Source organism: Pantherophis guttatus, chromosome 3 (assembly GCF_059756535.1).
Source record: "Pantherophis guttatus breed Tessera chromosome 3, ASM5975653v1, whole genome shotgun sequence".
Classification (NCBI taxonomy): domain Eukaryota; kingdom Metazoa; phylum Chordata; class Lepidosauria; order Squamata; family Colubridae; genus Pantherophis; species Pantherophis guttatus.
This window is the reverse complement of record NC_142065.1, coordinates 168,025,821-168,044,370: the sequence shown is the minus strand read 5'-3', so window position 1 is coordinate 168,044,370 and position 18,550 is coordinate 168,025,821. Positions and strand designations below refer to the sequence as shown.

General features: G+C 38.4%; 1 protein-coding gene across 11 annotated transcripts in view; it reads left to right on the top strand.

The window, feature by feature from the left end:
• Positions 1-18,550, top strand: part of ZNF521 (zinc finger protein 521) — a 316,223-nt gene that overhangs the window by 127,696 nt on the left and 169,977 nt on the right. For all 11 annotated transcript variants that reach the window (XR_015733603.1, XR_015733604.1, XM_034429635.3 and 8 more), the window contains one exon: positions 10,255-13,607. Coding sequence is in view for 9 of the 11 variants with exons in the window: in XM_087891346.1 (XP_087747472.1) it covers positions 10,255-13,607 (3,353 nt within the window). In the remaining 2 variants the exon portion in view is untranslated. The remainder of the gene's footprint in view (positions 1-10,254; positions 13,608-18,550) is intronic.

Genomic DNA, 18,550 nt, shown 5'->3' with positions numbered 1-18,550 from the left:
TTCTCATCCTAACCCCCTCCTGCTTTCCCCAGGAAATTCTTGTTAATTTCCACTCATGCCAAATGGGAAATCTTGCCAGGTATCAATGCAGCAAGAGATCCCTTTACAGTGTAGAAAATGTAGAATTTTACTTTTAAAATAGAGTTGCAATAATTAGCTTTCTGCAGTCTTAATATTGTTTTAAGACACTAAGGGTTATTATTCCACTGAATCATTTTGGGCCTGACTCATAAGAATAAGTCAGAGCTGTTTTTGAAGTTCATTAATCTTATCCTCCACCTCTTCCTCCTCCTGTTTTCTGCCTAATGTAAAACTTAGAAGGAAGCAAAAGAAATGTTCTTATTCTTCCAAGGAAAAAAAGGGGATGCCAAAAATACAAGCAAAACTGCTTTTTATTATTTATTTCAAACTTAAATTCAACTTTAGAAATCTGAGGAAAACCATTACATCATATAAAAATGATCAAACACTTGCTAAAAAAAGAACAAAGTAAAATACGGTATCAGACGTATTTTCCACATGAAATGCCCTATTATGTATCCTGACAAATATTCATATAGTATATAGTGTCAGTAAAGGTTGTATTATTGTAACATTTGTTTCAAAAATAGACGGTTAGCAATGGTTTGAAAATCTACCTTTATATCTGTCAATCCAGATTTTTGTAGCCTGGGCATAACTAATAGGTTATTGTGGAAGTAACTGCAAGAATTGTTAAGCTAAATATGAAATGCTAAGGAAAAATAGATGAAAAGATGAATATTTAAAAATATGCATTGCTAATTTAGCAACAATTGCTAAATTAATACCTTAGCATTGCAGTCCTAAGCCTGTTTTTTTTTTCAAAGCAAAAAGTCTAGTTTGATAAGTAGCACTTACTCTTAGGTAAATATACCTAGTATTGTTTGAATGTAGAATCAAGGAAACCAGACGAAATCTGACAAATGGAGTAAAAAACCAAATATTTATATCAGAAATAAGCCAAACTATTTACATAATTCCATTTTTTTTTGTCCCAAAAGGAGACATATGAGTGTATGTCTGTTAAATTTTTGGTAACAAAAAGCTAGAATATCCCAAATAATCTCAGTAAATTGAATTAGTTATATTTTGAAGCCCATGTGGATTGTACTTGCTCATCACATAACATGAGTTCTGTTCCTTGGAAATTTTCCCTTCTAGCTGTAATGCTTTATAGATAACAGATCTGAAAAAGTGTATGTTTTTGTGAGTAGAGCCATGCCAAAAGGGCAGGGCTAACATGAAAGGACTGAATTCTCCAGAGAGCAAAGCCACATTTAGGAGATGTCTGTAGCTAAAGAACCCAATGTGATTAAATCCTTATCCAACCTATCATTACAAAGTGTACAAAATTTATCTTTGTATATGATAATGGACACTTTATGCCTTTATCATATTTTATTCTTTCTTTAGAAGAATGGCAAATTAAGCTGTGGGAATTGCATCAATGTCAAAAACAACTTCATATTTGAAAAACAAGTCTTTTGATGAATTCCACTCAACCATTTATTGGTTATGACGCTACATTTGGACTTTTACTGCATCCAAAGTTTGTATATCCCTAAGAGATATATTGGAGAACAGGTAGTCCTCCAATGAGGACTATAATGATGCCTGTCTATTATGGTTGTTAGTTGTGATGACCATTAGATGAAGCATTCATGTGATTGCTTTATGATCCCACCTCCCTACTTTTCCTTATGTGGTATTTAAATAAATGGGTTGTTAAGCAGACCATGGAGTGCTTAACCCTCCTCAGAGACCCTAGGGGAGGGCCTGGGAGGCCTTGCATAGACCTTGCACAGACCTAAGGTCTCTCTCACCCCCTGAGGCATCCCATGTTCCATTTCCTGCCCTTTGGTTTCCCCGCAGACATTGGGCCTTTTTCTACCTCACTGGGTCCTATACTTTCCTCCTCACCCACGGTACCTATTGCACACTTACCTTTCAAAGATCTCTGGAGCTCAAGATGGGGAAGGAAGAAAAGCCATTCTGTTTCTGGGCTGCCTGGTACAAATCTGGAAGTGCCTACCATGTTGGTGCATTGAATTGATGATGGTTTGAAAATGGCAGCTGCTTCCAGAATTGTGCCACACAAACCAGGAACAGAGCAACTTGCTCTGCTTCCTAGAGCTTTTCAGAGCTCACATTAGGGAAGCAGAGCAGCTGCCATTTTGTGGGCATCCTCATTGAATGCGGGTACTTTGAAAATGATAACTGCTGCCAGTAGGTTTCACATGACCCAGGTGTTCCTATCTGTTCCACATAGGTCCACAGCAACAGTCCATAGCTCCCTGGAGTTCACATTAAGGAAGTAGAGCAGGACTCTTTATTCCTGGGCCGCATTGCACAATCTTGGAAGTGGCTGCCTTTTTCTGGGTAGCTGCATTGCATTGTAGGTGCTCTGAAAATGGCAACATCTTCTGGGATCATGCCATGCAGCTCAGGAATGGAGTGGACTACCCTCCTTCCCTAGCCCAAGCTCTGGAGACCTTCAAAAGGTGAGGAGAAGGGTGTAGGACCAAGTGGGGAGGGAAGCAAGTGTAAGGCCCGTGGAGACTTGGTGGGGCTGATGAGGGAGAGATAGGCAGAAGGCACTACGGCATCCCTACAATTGGTCATAAAGATGAACAACTGCAAATACACTGCAACAGCTGTAACTATGGAAATGGAGCTTTTGCGAGGTCCATCATAACTTTGAATGGTCGCTAATTGACTGGTTTTAAGTTGAGGACGACCTGTATTAGCTTCTGCTTGAATCATAAAATAAGAATAAAATTGATAGGAATGTTTGTTAATAGGTCATTACGACCTATGATTCATATTATGCTAGTTAATTATGGAATATTGACAACTCCTGTAATAGTTTTGAAATATCAAATGTGTAATATGAAATAGTAAGATATTTTAAATATAAACTAAAAAAATCATAATACTAAGAAAAGTAATAAACCCCTACTCTTTTTATCGACGATAAAAAGGGAGGGGTTCTGAGCACAGGATTGCAGCTGCCCTATTTATTTTGTAATACATGCTCATGCATACATACAGACATCCTTTGCCATTTGCATGGAGGTTTCCATATTCTTTTTTGACTAGCACTTTGAAAGTTGGAAAGCTAGGTCTTCTAGTTAGGTCATGCTTGCAGCAAGTACTATTTCCGGCAAGAACTATTTCAAACTAGTCCTTCTCCAGTTCCTTTCTGAAAGGAGAAAGACCTGACAAATGATATGGTAGGGACTACAAATTCCAGAATTCCTAAACTGCACATGTTATTTATGTATTTGTATACATATGTAAATGATTCACAAATCAGTTTGCATTTAAAAAACACCAAATAACTATAAATATCCAAGAAATCAGAACATTAAAAAATGGAAACATTTGTTCAGCATGTTAAATGAAAAGTACCAGGCATCTGGTACTAGATTAGTATTATATATACAAAATCTTTCTCTGTATATGTAGCTGAGAGAGGCAGATGTATGTATTTTTCCATACCAACATTTACATTGTTATTTCCTTTTTTTTCTTTTTAAATTGAGATATAATGTACCCTCATGTTCTTAAAACTGGACAACATACTTTATGGACTGTTTATATTTGAAGTACCACCAAGGAAAATGCATCTGTTTTCTGTGGAGCTCTGGTGCCCCAAACAGCTTGGACCATGGTGGTTCTTGTCCAAGCATTTGTAAAACCTTCAGAGTTCTCTGTGGGTTTGTCCCTCTTTTCTCTCAGACTGTATATCCTGAGGCATCTGTTCCATTATTGTTTATTTTTTCGACTATATTGTCCTCCAAAATTTTCATATTCCCTCAAAATGTTTCTTTACTTTACTTAGTACTTGACCCTGATTTCCCTATCCTGTATTGCAACTAAAGCAGAAACACTTACACAAATGAAATAAACATATTTTTCTCTGCTTCCTTTATATTCACGTGTATTGGATTTTAAATTGAATCTTCCTCCAGGTATTTGTTTTTGTAGAGTTCCAGACATTGTTTATGGAATAGTTTATAGATTCTATCAGGGATCAGACATATGTTAAGGAAAGCCTTTTCCGAGTACTAAAGAAGAGGACAGAAACTGTTGAGAGCTTAACTTGAGTTAAAAGTATTGTTGCAGTGGGCAAAGATCCAGGAATGGGGTTGATTGTTTTCTCAGAGTTAGCTGGCTGCTGTCTGGCATTGATAATGAGATGGTGGTGTTGTCGGTTTTGAGATGCAGGAAAGGGACAAATCCTCATCTGTTTCCTGTGGATAAACAAAAGGTTCAGAATTGAGTAAAATGTTATTACTTTAAAGAAAGCAGTGCTGGAATGTTTCTATAAGCTGAAATGGCAATTTGTATTAAGAGAATGTAGGTTTTTACGGAAATTAGTATTGTAGTACTTGTTTATTAATTGTTTCCTTGGGATTTAGACAGTTTTCTTCTTTTCCTTTTAGTTAGTGGACGCCTTTAAGAAAACATTGATAATATTACCCATCAAATACAATAAAATATGTGATGTTATTTCAGCTATGAGGTGTTTTTTTCATATAAAAGTGTTTTTACACCCCATATAACCTGGAGACTTGGCTGATTGATTGATGTGCCATAAAATCAATAGAGAAAACCTTATAACAAAGCAGAAAAGAGAAACAACTGATTCAATGGACAAAATCCTACAAGAGCCTCACCAGCCACCCTAATCCAACACTGGGGCAGGAGCATGTTCTTAATTACCTTTTAAATGAAGGTAGGGTAGGAACTGTACATATCGCTGGGGAAATCTGTTCCAGAAGACAGGTATAGGGACAGAAAAGGCCCACCTCCTGAGGCTCATGACATATAATGCACAAGCCAAAATGTATCTGAGAGCTTGCATTTATTTTTATTTTTTTTAATCCAGTAGTTTTGAAGGGGGAAACTTTACTGGTACATTGAGCTGCAAGTAGCTATAATTTATACTTTAAAACAGAATTCAATTTAATACTGTGCCATTCATTTTAAAAGCAATAGCATTTAGACTTATATACCACCATAGTTAACTACAATACTTTCAGGGCAGTTTGCAATGTCAGCATATTGTTTCTAACAGTCTGGTCCTCATTTTACCAACCTTGGAAAAATGGAAAGCTGAGTCAACTTTGAGCTGTGAGGATCAAACTCCAGACTATGGGCAGAGTTAGCCTGCCATACTGCATTCTAACCATTAGGCTCATTTTAATGTAGTAAAATGAATCTTAAACTTTGAGATAAATTGTCTTTGAATCCACAGTTGAGAACATTCTTACCTTTATTAAGAAATTGGTTCAGGACATCATAGAATATGGTGTTAAGTATTGTTCTGTTTGTAAGTAGTTCCGCAAACAGGATCATATTGGTACCAGTGTGCAATTCTCTGGTACAAGTACATATATTCTGCTAGCATAAGAACCTTACCAGGACTTTCCTGCTGGCAACATTCGGCAAAACAAGCTACAAGGCTATAAATCTCAGAAATTCTGCAGTTGGTGGAGAGTAAAATTCAATACTAGACTTCTATCTGGTCACATCAACTGGAAAGGCCAATGACTATGGCATTTATTTTATAGGTTAAGTCTGAATTCCATAAATGACTTAGTATAATGGCTAAATAGTTGAAGTGACTAACTGGTTTGTCTCCTTGCTTGTTTTTTCTTTGTTACTTATAAATCTTTCAGCTTTTATCATAATAATTTATCATTTGTTCCTGTTTCCAAGGTTTTTTTTCAAGTTGCTTTGTCTATGGTCATTTAAATGTTCGGCTCTGTTTTATTAAGGAAGTTAAGCCAGTATGGTTTTTTGCAGAAAGGAAGAAATGGTGGGCAACCTCTTGAACTTTAAAAGTACAAAATACACGGAAATATTATGCTTTTGTGCAATTCACTCTTTTCACTTAACCCGGGATGACTCCATAAATCTAATACCTATTCATTATTAGGTAGACATACATTTAGTAACTACCAAATTGTTTGAATACAAATACTGCAGCCTGCTTCAGAAGTGCCTTTTAGGAAAGGCCTAGATAGCCTGGAATAGGAGCTCAAAGAAAATCAAAATTTTATGTATTTATAAGAAGTAGAGAAAATTCACTGTTTTCTTTTCTGTATCTCTTGAAACTTCTCCCAGTACTTTATTTTATTAAAATATTGCAGTCTAGATAATTATCGTATTCCAGTCTAATTTGGAGTAAGGGAAAGAGTTGATGACCCAGTACTTCCAGATGTTACTATTCAAAGCACCTGCTCTATTGTAGTCTTTGTATATGGATTTTATGGGAGTTCTAATTCAAAACATCTGGAGGGCACCAAGCTACCTCTCTGTATTGTAAACTGCTAGGAGCTCAAAATAATTTTCCTTTTCTTTCTTCTTCCTTTCCTGTCAGGCACAAGAAATCGAGAGCCAGGGTTAGGTCCAAAATGGGTACAAATTTATTCCAAGTTACCTTTAAACAAGAATTTGAATTATAATGGGGAAATTGGTGGTATATAAGAGTCAACGGAATTCAAGGAGGGCTGGATTTAGATTACTTGTGGGTATGAAGGGACTCCAAACTGATGATGCACTTGACCCCTCCTTCGGGTTCATTTTAGTAATCTCCTACATTTCCTTCTCAAATGATTCAGCTTTCTTTAAGATCCCAGAGATGCTGAAAGTATAATTGCTTCTTTTTGATAATTTTGAAGTTTTAAACCAGTGGTGAAATCTAAAATTTGTTACAACTGGTTCTGTGGGCGTGGCTTTGTGGGGGGGGGTTAATGTGACTGGGTGGGTGTGGCCAACTTTTTTTTGACTTTTAAAACCATTTTTAAAATGGTTAACCATTTTAAATGGTACAACCTCGGCCGAAGAGGTTGTTAAAAAATGCTTTTAAAAGCCTCTGATGATCAGGCAACTCAGCTGGGATCATCAGAGCATTTTAGAAGCATTTTTTCTACAACCTCTTCGGCTGAAGAAGTTGTAGAAAAAATGTTTTTAAAAGAAAAAAAGCCTCTGCCGATCAGGCAAGTCAGCTGGGATCGTCAGCCTTTTAAAAGCACTTTTTCTACAACCTCTTCGGCCGAAGAGGTTGTAGAAAAAATGCTTCTAAAAGCCTCTGACGATCCCAGCTGATCCGCCCGATCATCAGAGGCTTTTTTTTTAATTTTTAAAAATATTTTTTCAAGCCCAAGAGGTTGTTGAAAAAATGCTTTTAAAAATTAAGAAAAAAAAGCCTCTGATGATTGTGTGGGTCAGCTGGGCATTGGGGGGACAGGGATTTTTGCTACTGGTTCTCCAAACCACTCACCTCCATCGCTACCGGATCAGGCGATCCAGTCCAAACCGGGAGCATTTCACCCCTTTCCTCCTTTTATATATTAAAAAAGCACAGACTTGTATCTGTACCTAATTGGGCTACATATTATATAGAAACCACTACATTTTGATAAAGATCCATTTCATTTTTAAAAATGATAAGTATGGAAACTCTTGATTTTTTAAAAAATAAATTTTATTAATTTTCTATTAATTACATTTCTTAGTGCTTAATCAACATTGTGTTGACTGGGTATTTAATTTGCTTTACAATACAGATTCCATTCTTACTCACCACCCAATCACTGGTAAAATCAGTTCCATGGTTGATAATATTCTGTGTCTTCTTTCTGTTTAATTTTCAATGTAAGTCTATCCATTTCTGCACAGTTTAGTATCTTCTTAATTATCTCTTCATCTTGCGGTGTTTCTTCATCTTTCCAATATTGTATGAAGATAATCCTCGCTGCTGTTAAGACATGTAATACTAAATTCATACTTTTCTTATCAATTTTTTCTGGTATCATCTCCAGTTCAGGTTTAATATCTACATGTTTCCCTATTATCTTTTCTAGCCATCTGTGTATTTTTGCTTATTTTTTTTGTTTTAGCACAAGTCCACCACATATGATAAAATGTGCCCGTCTTTTGATTACATTTCCAAATATGCTAGACATATTTTTAAACATTTTAGCTAAGACAGCAGGTGGTAAATGCCATCTATAAAACATTTTATTTAAATTCTCTTTATAAGAAGTTGCCATTGTTAATCTATAGTTCCTTTCCCATAAATTTTGCAGTTTTTCTAATTCTATGTTACAGCCAAAGGAGACTCTTAATTTTTGATGCTCAAAGAAATGTTTGATGAAGTAGTATTTGTTTTCAAACTTTAAAGAAATATTTACCAGTATGATTGTTGATGTTTCTTTCTATATATCAAATTTGCTGTATCATGGTTTGCTGTTTCAAAACATATTGCATTCAAAACTTATTCTTACGTATTTCTTTAAAACATAGGAAATTCAATTACCCTTTTACGATTAAGAGTTTGACACCTAAATTAACTTCATTTTTAAATATATATCTATTTTTATATAATGAACGGAAGAACAAATCCCCCGTGGGAGCATGTTTGCAGTAGCGCCTCTTGGTTATATAATGAACTGTTCAGATACTCTCGTGTTTTGCAAATCATTTCTTAGGGGATACAAAAGATACTTTAAATATTTTAAATCTGCATTTTAATAAAGTTGACTATATATGATGCACCTTAAGTAACTAAATGATAAAAAAAATCAAGAAGAGAACTCCTTATAATTATTCCTAGCTTTATAATCTGATTTAAAATAGTAGTGTATAAAATGCAAATAGATATGGGAGTGAAAAAGTAACACATTCATATTACATAGCATTACATGTCCGGCTTCAGGCCTGGGCACAGCACAGAAACGGCATTGGTCGCGTTGGTGGATGATCTCTGGAGGGCTCGGGATAGGGGTTGTTAGAGCTCTCAGTGGCTTTTGATACCATCGACCATGGTATCATGCTGCGCCAGTTGGAGGGGTTGGGGGTGGGGGCACTGTCCTACGGTGGTTCTCCTCCTATCTCTCTGACCGGTAACAGTTGGTGTTGGCAGAGGGGCAGAGGTCGACCCCGAGGCGCCTTGTTTGTGGGGTGCCGCAGGGGTTGGTCCTCTCACCCCTTCTGTTCAACATTTATGTGAAGCCGCTGGGCGAGATCATTCGTGGTTTTGGGGTGGAGTTCCATCAGTACGCTGACGATACTCAGCTGTACATCTCCACTCCAGGCCATCCCAACGGTGCCCTTGAAGTGATGTCCCGATGCCTAGAGGCCGTGCGGGTCTGGATGGGGAGAAACAGGCTTCGACTCAACCCTTCCAAGACAGAGTGGCTGTGGCTTCCGGCGTCCCGATATAGCCAGCTGGTGCCATCGCTGGCTATTGGGGGTGAGTTACTGCCCCCCACAGAGAGGGCTCGCAACTTGGGCGTCCTCCTGGATGCACGGCTGTCTTTAGAAGAGCATATGACGGCCGTGGCCAGTGGGGCTTTTCATCAGGTTCTCCTGATTTGCCAGTTGCGTCCCTTTCTGGATCAGGACTCCTTACGCACAGTCACTCAGTCACTCATCACTTCGCGCCTGGACTACTGCAATGCTCTCTACATGGGGCTTCCCTTGAGGAGCACCCGGAGGCTCCAATGGTGCAGAATGCGGCCGCGCGGGGGATTATGGGAGCGATGGGGCACTCCCATGTGACACCCCTCCTACGCAAGCTGCATTGGCTCCTGGTGGTCTTCCGGGTGCGCTTCAAGGTGTTGGTCACCACCTTTAAAGCGCTCCATGGCATAGGGCCTGGGTACTTACGGGACCGCCTTCTGCCGCCGATAGCCTCCCACCGGCCAGTTCACTCCCACAGAGAGGGACTCCTCAGAGTGCTGTCAGCCAGGCAATGTCGGCTGGTGACCCCAGGGGGAGGGCCTTCTCTGTGGCAGCACCTGCCCTTTGGAACGACCTGCCCCTGGAGATACATAGGATAACAGATCTCCGTTCTTTTCGCCGTGCCCTCAAAACTTTTCTATTTCATCAAGCTGGGCTGGCGTAATCCCCCCCCCCCTTTAGAGATTTTTAATTGTAAATGGATTTTAGTCGGGAGGTTTTAAATTTTGTGCCAAAATTTGTTTAATTCTTTTAAAATTTAAAATTTTATATTGGGATGTTTTTTATTCTAGGCTGTGCACTGTCCTGAGTCTAGTAGGAGAAGGGCCGTATAAAAATTTAATAAAATAAAAAATAAATAAATACATCTTTATCAATTAATCTCTGATTAAATGCACATGTACTAATGTTAAATGCTATCTGAACAAGAAGCCTTTAAACATTTGTTTCCCTTTCCCCTCTTTCTTCCTTTTTCAGATGGAGTAGACATCGAAGATGATCCTTCCTGCTCATGGCCAGCTTCTTCACCCTCTAGTAAAGATCAGACTTCCCCAAGCCATGGAGATGGTTGTGACTTTGGTGAAGAAGAAGGTGGCCCAGGATTGCCCTACCCATGCCAGTTTTGTGACAAGTCTTTTAGCCGCCTCAGCTATCTAAAGCACCACGAGCAAAGTCACAGCGACAAGCTCCCTTTCAAGTGCACCTATTGCAGCCGCCTCTTCAAACATAAACGGAGCCGAGATCGCCATATTAAACTTCACACAGGAGATAAGAAGTACCACTGTAGTGAATGTGATGCAGCATTTTCAAGAAGTGATCACCTTAAAATTCATTTGAAGACTCATACCTCTAACAAGCCATATAAGTGTGCCATTTGCCGACGTGGATTTCTCTCCTCTAGTTCACTTCATGGACACATGCAAGTTCATGAGAGAAACAAAGATAGTTCTCAATCTGCCTCCCGGATGGAGGATTGGAAAATGAAGGACACTCAGAAATGCAGTCAATGTGAAGAAGGTTTCGATTTTCCAGAAGATCTTCAGAAACACATAGCAGAATGCCACCCAGAGTGTTCCCCAAATGAAGACCGAGCTGCTCTTCAGTGTGTTTACTGCCATGAACTCTTTGTAGAGGAAAGTTCACTAGTAAATCACATGGAGCAGGCTCATAATGGAATGGAAAAGAAACATATGTGCAGTATTTGCTCAGAGAACTTCCATACTGTCGAAGAGCTCTATAGCCACATGGATAGTCACCAGCAGCCAGAATCATGCAACCATAGTAATAGCCCCTCTTTAGTGACAGTTGGTTACACCTCAGTCTCTAGCACCACTCCAGATTCAAATCTCTCAGTAGATAGCTCAACTATGGTTGAAGCAGTTCCCCCAATCACAAAAGGACGTGGAAGAAAACGGACAGCCCAGCAGGTGGCAGATATCACTGGGCCTTCAAATAAACAAGCCAAGGTTGCTTATAGTTGCATTTATTGCAACAAGCAGTTATTTTCAAGCCTTGCAGTACTGCAAATACATTTGAAAACTATGCATTTAGATAAACCTGAGCAAGCCCATATTTGTCAGTATTGTCTAGAAGTGTTACCTTCACTTTACAACCTAAATGAGCATCTGAAACAAATACATGAAGCGCCAGATCCCGCACTGATCGTCTCTACCATGCCTTCTATGATCTACCAGTGTAACTTCTGCTCAGAAGTTTTCAATGACCTCAACTCTCTTCAGGAACATATTCGATGTACTCATGGATTTGGAAATCCAGCTGCTAAAGACAGTAATGCATTCTTTTGTCCTCATTGTTATATGGGGTTTCTTACTGATTCTTCCTTGGAAGAGCATATTAGACAAGTCCATTGTGATCTTAGCAGTTCTCGTTTTGGTTCTCCTGTATTAGGTACCCCTAAAGACCCAGTCGTTGAAGTATATTCTTGCTCTTACTGCACAAATTCTCCAATATTTAATAGTGTTCTTAAACTGAATAAGCATATAAAGGAGAACCATAAGAACATTCCATTAGCACTAAATTACATTCATAATGGGAAGAAATCTAGAGCCATGAGCCCGTTGTCTCCAGTTACTATAGAACAGACATCATTAAAGATGATGCAGGCTGTTGGTAGTGCTCCCCCACGCTCGGCTGGTGAGTACATCTGCAATCAGTGTGGTGCTAAATACACCTCCCTGGATGGTTTTCAGACTCATTTAAAAACACATCTTGACACTGTCCTGCCCAAATTGACTTGCCCTCAGTGCAATAAGGAGTTTCCAAACCAAGAGTCCCTGCTGAAGCACGTGACGATCCATTTCATGATAACCTCCACATACTACATCTGTGAAAGTTGTGATAAACAGTTTACTTCCGTGGATGACTTGCAGAAGCACTTACTTGACATGCACACCTTTGTGTTTTTCCGTTGTACATTGTGTCAAGAGGTCTTTGACTCCAAAGTTTCCATTCAGCTTCATCTGGCTGTGAAGCATAGCAATGAGAAGAAGGTGTACAGGTGTACATCTTGCAACTGGGATTTCCGCAATGAGACAGACCTGCAGCTCCATGTTAAGCACAATCATTTGGAGAATCAAGGCAAAGTACACAAGTGTATTTTTTGTGGTGAGTCTTTTGGTACGGAAGTGGAACTCCAGTGCCATATCACAACACACAGCAAAAAATACAACTGCAAGTTCTGCAGCAAAGCATTTCATGCTATCATATTGCTGGAAAAACACTTGAGGGAGAAGCATTGCGTTTTTGAAACAAAAACTCCCAATTGTGGAACCAACGGAGCATCTGAACCAGTTCAGAAGGAAGAAGTAGAGCTACAGACATTGCTGACCAACAGCCAGGAATCCCACAACAGCCATGATGGAAGTGAAGAAGACATTGATACATCTGAACCTATGTATGGATGTGACATTTGTGGAGCAGCCTACACAATGGAGTCTCTCTTGCAAAACCACCAACTTCGGGATCACAATATCCGACCTGGGGAAAGTGCCATCATAAAGAAAAAGGCAGAGCTGATAAAAGGGAACTACAAGTGTAATGTGTGCTCGCGAACATTTTTCTCTGAAAATGGGCTTCGTGAACATATGCAGACACATTTGGGTCCAGTGAAACACTATATGTGCCCAATATGTGGCGAGAGATTCCCATCGCTTCTGACTCTCACTGAACATAAGGTCACACACAGTAAGAGCCTTGATACAGGAAACTGCAGGATTTGCAAAATGCCACTCCAGAGTGAGGAAGAATTCTTGGAGCATTGTCAGATGCATCCTGACTTGCGAAACTCCTTAACAGGATTCCGATGTGTGGTTTGCATGCAGACGGTGACTTCTACTTTGGAGCTGAAGATCCACGGGACGTTCCACATGCAAAAGACAAGCACCAGTGCCGCAGTGCAGACTACAGGGCGAATACAGCATCTTCAGAAATTGTACAAATGTGCTTCTTGTCTGAAAGAATTTCGCTCAAAACAGGACTTGGTAAAACTTGACATTAACGGTTTACCATATGGGCTGTGTGCCATTTGTGTTAATCTCAGCAAAAGTGGTAGCCCAGGTATGAACATACCTTCAAGCAGCAATAGACAAGGCATGGGCCAGAATGAGAATCTGAGTTCCGTTGAGAACAAAAGCAAGGGAGGACTGAAGACTCGCTGTTCAAGTTGCAATGTAAAATTTGAATCAGAAAGTGAACTTCAAAACCACATCCAGTCAGTCCATAGAGAACTCATCCCAGACAGCAATAGTACACATTTGAAAACACCACAAGTATCACCAATGCCCAGAATCAGCCCATCACAATCAGAAGAGGTAATTCTCTCCCTCTCTCTCTGTCTCTCTCTTTCTCTCTTCCCTCTCCCCCTTTCATAAAAATATATATGACCACCTTTTTTCCTTTCTTCCTTGTTTTGTGTGTGTGTGTGTGTGTGTGTGTGTGTGTGTGTATGTGTGTGTGCTTGTTATTTGCCAAGATATACTTAGCCCAAATATGTATTGTATCTTCCCTAGCCATTAGCTAGCTAGCAATTACTTGCTTTTTGATAAGTCTTGTGTTTTGGCTTGAATGGCACAGAGTAGGACTAATTCCAATCTCCCTAGGATATTGTCTTCTTTATCACTGAAGAGAATAATCTTTGTGCCAGCACAACTGAGAGCTGGAATCTTAACTGAGGTTCATTTTGAGTTGGAATCCCTAGCTCTGAGTTATGCTTACGGCACAGAGTGTTAATGACATAAAAGTAAACTACACTAAGCCAGAGCGTTGGCATGCAGAGCACTGTTTTTTGAAAATATTTGTGAGCAACAGAGCAGGAGGGCTATTTTTGTAAATTATGTTGTTGACATTAATTTTTCCCTGTCTTGCTCTACTTTGATTAAAAAGAAACGCCACAGTGCAACACCTACTTTTGCTAAAGGGTAAATTAGTCTTTTTATTATAACTCAATCTCTGTGTGTGTTTGTGTGTTTGTGCATATGTGTGTATGTTTGTGTGGGTGTATTTGGGGTGTAGTGGTAGGATTTGACAATATTATGCTAAGCATCGGATGATTAACATTTCTTGCAGAATAATCTGTAACAAATTTTTTTACAAATCTGAGGATCCCATGGGGTAGTAATAAGATCACACACTTATTCCAGATTAATTAATTTGCAATAAATGCAGTGGCCTTTTTCTATTATCATAATCACTAACACAAATTAGAATTGCCAAAGGGGCATTCCCAAGCACACTTAAATGTACATTATTTAGCCTTTAACTTGCTTTAACTTTCCTTTTGTTTACAAGGGGCAGGAAACATATGGCCTGTGGACTATACCCAGTCATTTTGAGTCTTGCTCCATGAATCTCCTCCCCCTCCTACCTCTACCCATGCATACCTATCCAGCTGAGAGCCTTAAAGATGGTAACTGTAGGGGAAAATAAGAAGCAGTCACAGCCAGGAAAAACACAGTGATAGACATTGCTTTGTCTACATTTGGCTTACGTGTAGCTTTATTTTTCAACTCTTCTAAAGCATTTAGACAGGAGCTTACTTAGAACAATCTATTTTTAATTATACTAATTTCTTTGCCAATAAGTATTTAAATGCTGTGCTAAGGTATACAAATACCATGGAATAGTGGGACAAATTTTACCATGTCTGTGCTTGATTACAAACAAGGAATTTAACCATAGACAATGCTTGATGGAAAGAAAGAGTGTAAAATTGCCAGCTCTTTAGAACATAGTGACACAGTCCAAAATAGAATATAGTTTCAGGCAGGACACACATTCCTTGATCACATACAAGTGTGCAGGTGCCAGAAGGATACTTCAATTATTAAAATTGAATTATTTCTGGATTTGTATTTATGTAGCTATTTACACTATCCTCCTTCTGTATTAAACCCACTGAATTCTTGAGAGAAATTGCAAGATTTTGACTTTCTCACTTGAAATCCTCCCAATTTTATATAACAATGCCATAATCTAATGAAGTATAGCAATATTGTGAGATTTGGATATTTGAAATTAAAGATTTGAGGTCCTGAAGACAGTATTTAAGGATTTTGGTGCTGCAGTGAAGTTGACCTCTTGACCTATACACTTGTGCATTTAGCAGCTAGTTTACCTGGAGGGCAGTAGATGAAGTTTTTCACTGGGAATAAACCCTATCACTTGCTACTGTCTACAGGTTGTTGTTTTTAAAACACAACCGCACGAGGCTGTAAAATTTGATAATCTGTTAGAGTGGAGGAAATATTGTGTTTTACATCACATCTTACCCTAATAAAGTTTTACCTAATACCTTCAAAAAACTGTATGAAAGGGAGGGGAGGAAAGCTAATGCTTTCAAAGAGGCTACTGAATTGGGATAATCTTTAAAAAATATAGCTTCCCTTGTATTATGATAAGCTGGGCAAAAGTAACATGCATTTCCTTTATTCTAATAAAGGACATCTTTATTCTAATGTGTATTAACACTTGTTATGTGTGTACCCGGTGTACCTATCCCACAATGTTACACTGTATATCGTGAACTTTTTTTGCAGTAGAAAAGCAGTGTCTCCCTCTGGTTTCATCTCAACAGTTGATAACCATAGAAGCAATAATTAATGATACGCTGATTTATACTTTATTAACTTTATGTTTATTTCTTCAGTAGCTCTTCCATAGACAATATATTGTAAGGTTTCATATTTTTGCTTTAGGCACAGAAGATGCCCCAAAGTAATGCATTTTGGACATCAGCATTTTGGATTTGCTGGAACCTAACCTAGAAATGACAGTTGATATTTTAAGAGTCCAAGGATAAAAAATGTTAAGACAGGAAATCAGTGATGGTAATACCATTATTTTGTCCTCAGGAAAAAATACTTTCGTTTAGTATAGTTTCCATATAATTAATCTGAGAATCCAGTTCTATTGCACATTTAAAACATGACACAAACAGCATAGTAAAGCTCAGCTAACATTTAATGTTCACCTTTGGTTATCCTGCTTTAAATAGGACACATATAAATTTAAAAGATCGCAGAAGATCTGGGGGGGGCAGGGGGAATGATATGTGGGAAATCCTGATTAAAATTAACGTGCATATGTGGCCTACATTGGAAAAAAGTTGATAGCAATATAAGAATTTGAAAGGAGTTTTAGCCTAAGGATAATTTTTAAAGCGAACAGTAAAAGATATACTTTTGGGGGGAGTGAGTACTATAACACAAGCTTGTTTAACATTTGAAAGGAGAAATCTAAGTCTAATTTCCCGACCTGTTTAAGTAAAAACATGTTGGGACTACAGCTCCCACAATTCCCAGCTGCATAGATTTTTAGAATTGCAGCCTTGACATATTTAGTGGGGACTGAGATGAAAAGAACCAATTGAAGCAAGTAGAATAGATAAAGTTTTAGATTTAGTATGGCTTCGGTTGAGGAAACTCAACCACTGTAGTTGTTAATACAGATTTTTTTTGGAACTGCAAATATAGTGAATAAAACAATAAGGCATCAATTTTCTTTATTCGAAATTGGGTAAAAGGGGATAATCTCAAGAAGTTTGATTGATTGCCATCACGAAAAAGCATCAGAAGCAATATAGTTATAAAAGAGATCACATGGGACTTTTTAATTTTTACATAATGTATTTTAAAGGACATATAGATTCTGATTTGCCTTAAATTTTGTAGCAATTCTGCTTAAATAAAATGTATCATGCCTATTTTAAAATCACTATTTAATTTCTAAAGTTATTTAAGAATGTTTCTGCAATCTTTCTTGTCAGCATGAAGGAATTGTTGTAATCATATGAAGCTCTTTTTCATTACCTAATTGCACAAGCATGTTCTAGAAATTCCTGCTTGCTTATATATATATAAAAGATTTTGACATATATTTACCACTGCTTCTAGTGAAATGTTCATATACAGAATTATGTTAGTTTTGGATCTTCTGTGTAATTAAGACCAAGAATGAAAAACATGGAGATCCTGGAAAAATCATCAAAAAAAGTTATTATTTTCGAAAGTGGATTGTAGAAATGCACTGGTAGGGCTTTTTTTAAGGTGATACAGATTTATAAAATGTTAAAGAGCTGTATATGCTGTCTCAAAATCCTAAGAGCTTTTGCAAAATTTGCAATAGGCGTAAGTGTTGAAGGAGTATTCTCTAGTGACCACTTGCAAACTGTTACTTTTATTGAGCACAGCTGTTGCTGATTGTGGGTGGAAAGTAGTTGGTTTCTTGAATGCAATCTCATTGTTATAATATTGTGTGTTGTCTGTTAACATAACAGCTGGGTAAAAGCAGCAAATGAATATTACAGGGACAAAATATCAAATCAGCGTAATAGTGTGGTTGTGTTTGTTATAGTCAAGAGTGTATAAAAAAAGATTTACCAGACTCATAAGTCACTCATAATTGTTTAGGGAACATTTTGCAGGAACAACTAGGGAACACATGAATGTATCAATAAGAGATGGCTGACTCTTAGGAAAAGAGTCAGTAGATGCCAAGACTCCAGGCAACCTAAGACTTACATCCTCCTGATTTATAAGCAAAGTATGGCAGTAGGAGCACCCTTGTGGTCCATGTTTATACCTATGCATAATTTGTATGAAGTATTGTAGTTGAATTCGGTCTGCTATTTTGCTCAAGTTCCTTTGGACTAATTTCTCCAATACACTAAGCCTTATTGAGTGAATGTGTAAACCATGGTTGAAATTGTATTCAAGGTGAAGTCAGAGGTGAGTTTCAGCAGGTTCTGACCAGCTCTGGAGAACCAGTAGCGGAAATTTTGACTAGTTTGGAGAACCGGTAGTAAAAATTCTGACTGGCTCCGCCCCCATCTATTCTTTGCCTCCCAAGTCCCAGCTGATCAGAAGGAAATGGGGATTTTGCAGTAATCTTCCCCTGGATTGGGGAGGGAATGGAGATTTTACAGTATCCTTCCTCTGGAGTGGGGTGGGAATGGAGATTTTACAGTATCCTTCCCCTGGAGTTTGGTGGGAATGGAGATTTTACATTATCCTTCCCCTGCCACGCCCACCAAGCTATGCCACGTCCACCAAGCGACACCCACAGAACCGGTAGTAAAAATTTTTGAAACCTACCACTGAATGAAGTGCCTTAATACAAATCTATAACCATGCCTTGCTGCATCTTATCTTAACTGAACTTGGTTCAGGCATTAATTGACTGGGAAAACAAAGCAACAGTACCTTCATTGTTCCTCCTTTGCTTTCTGTCTTCCCTGGGGCATAGGAGAGTCATTTTT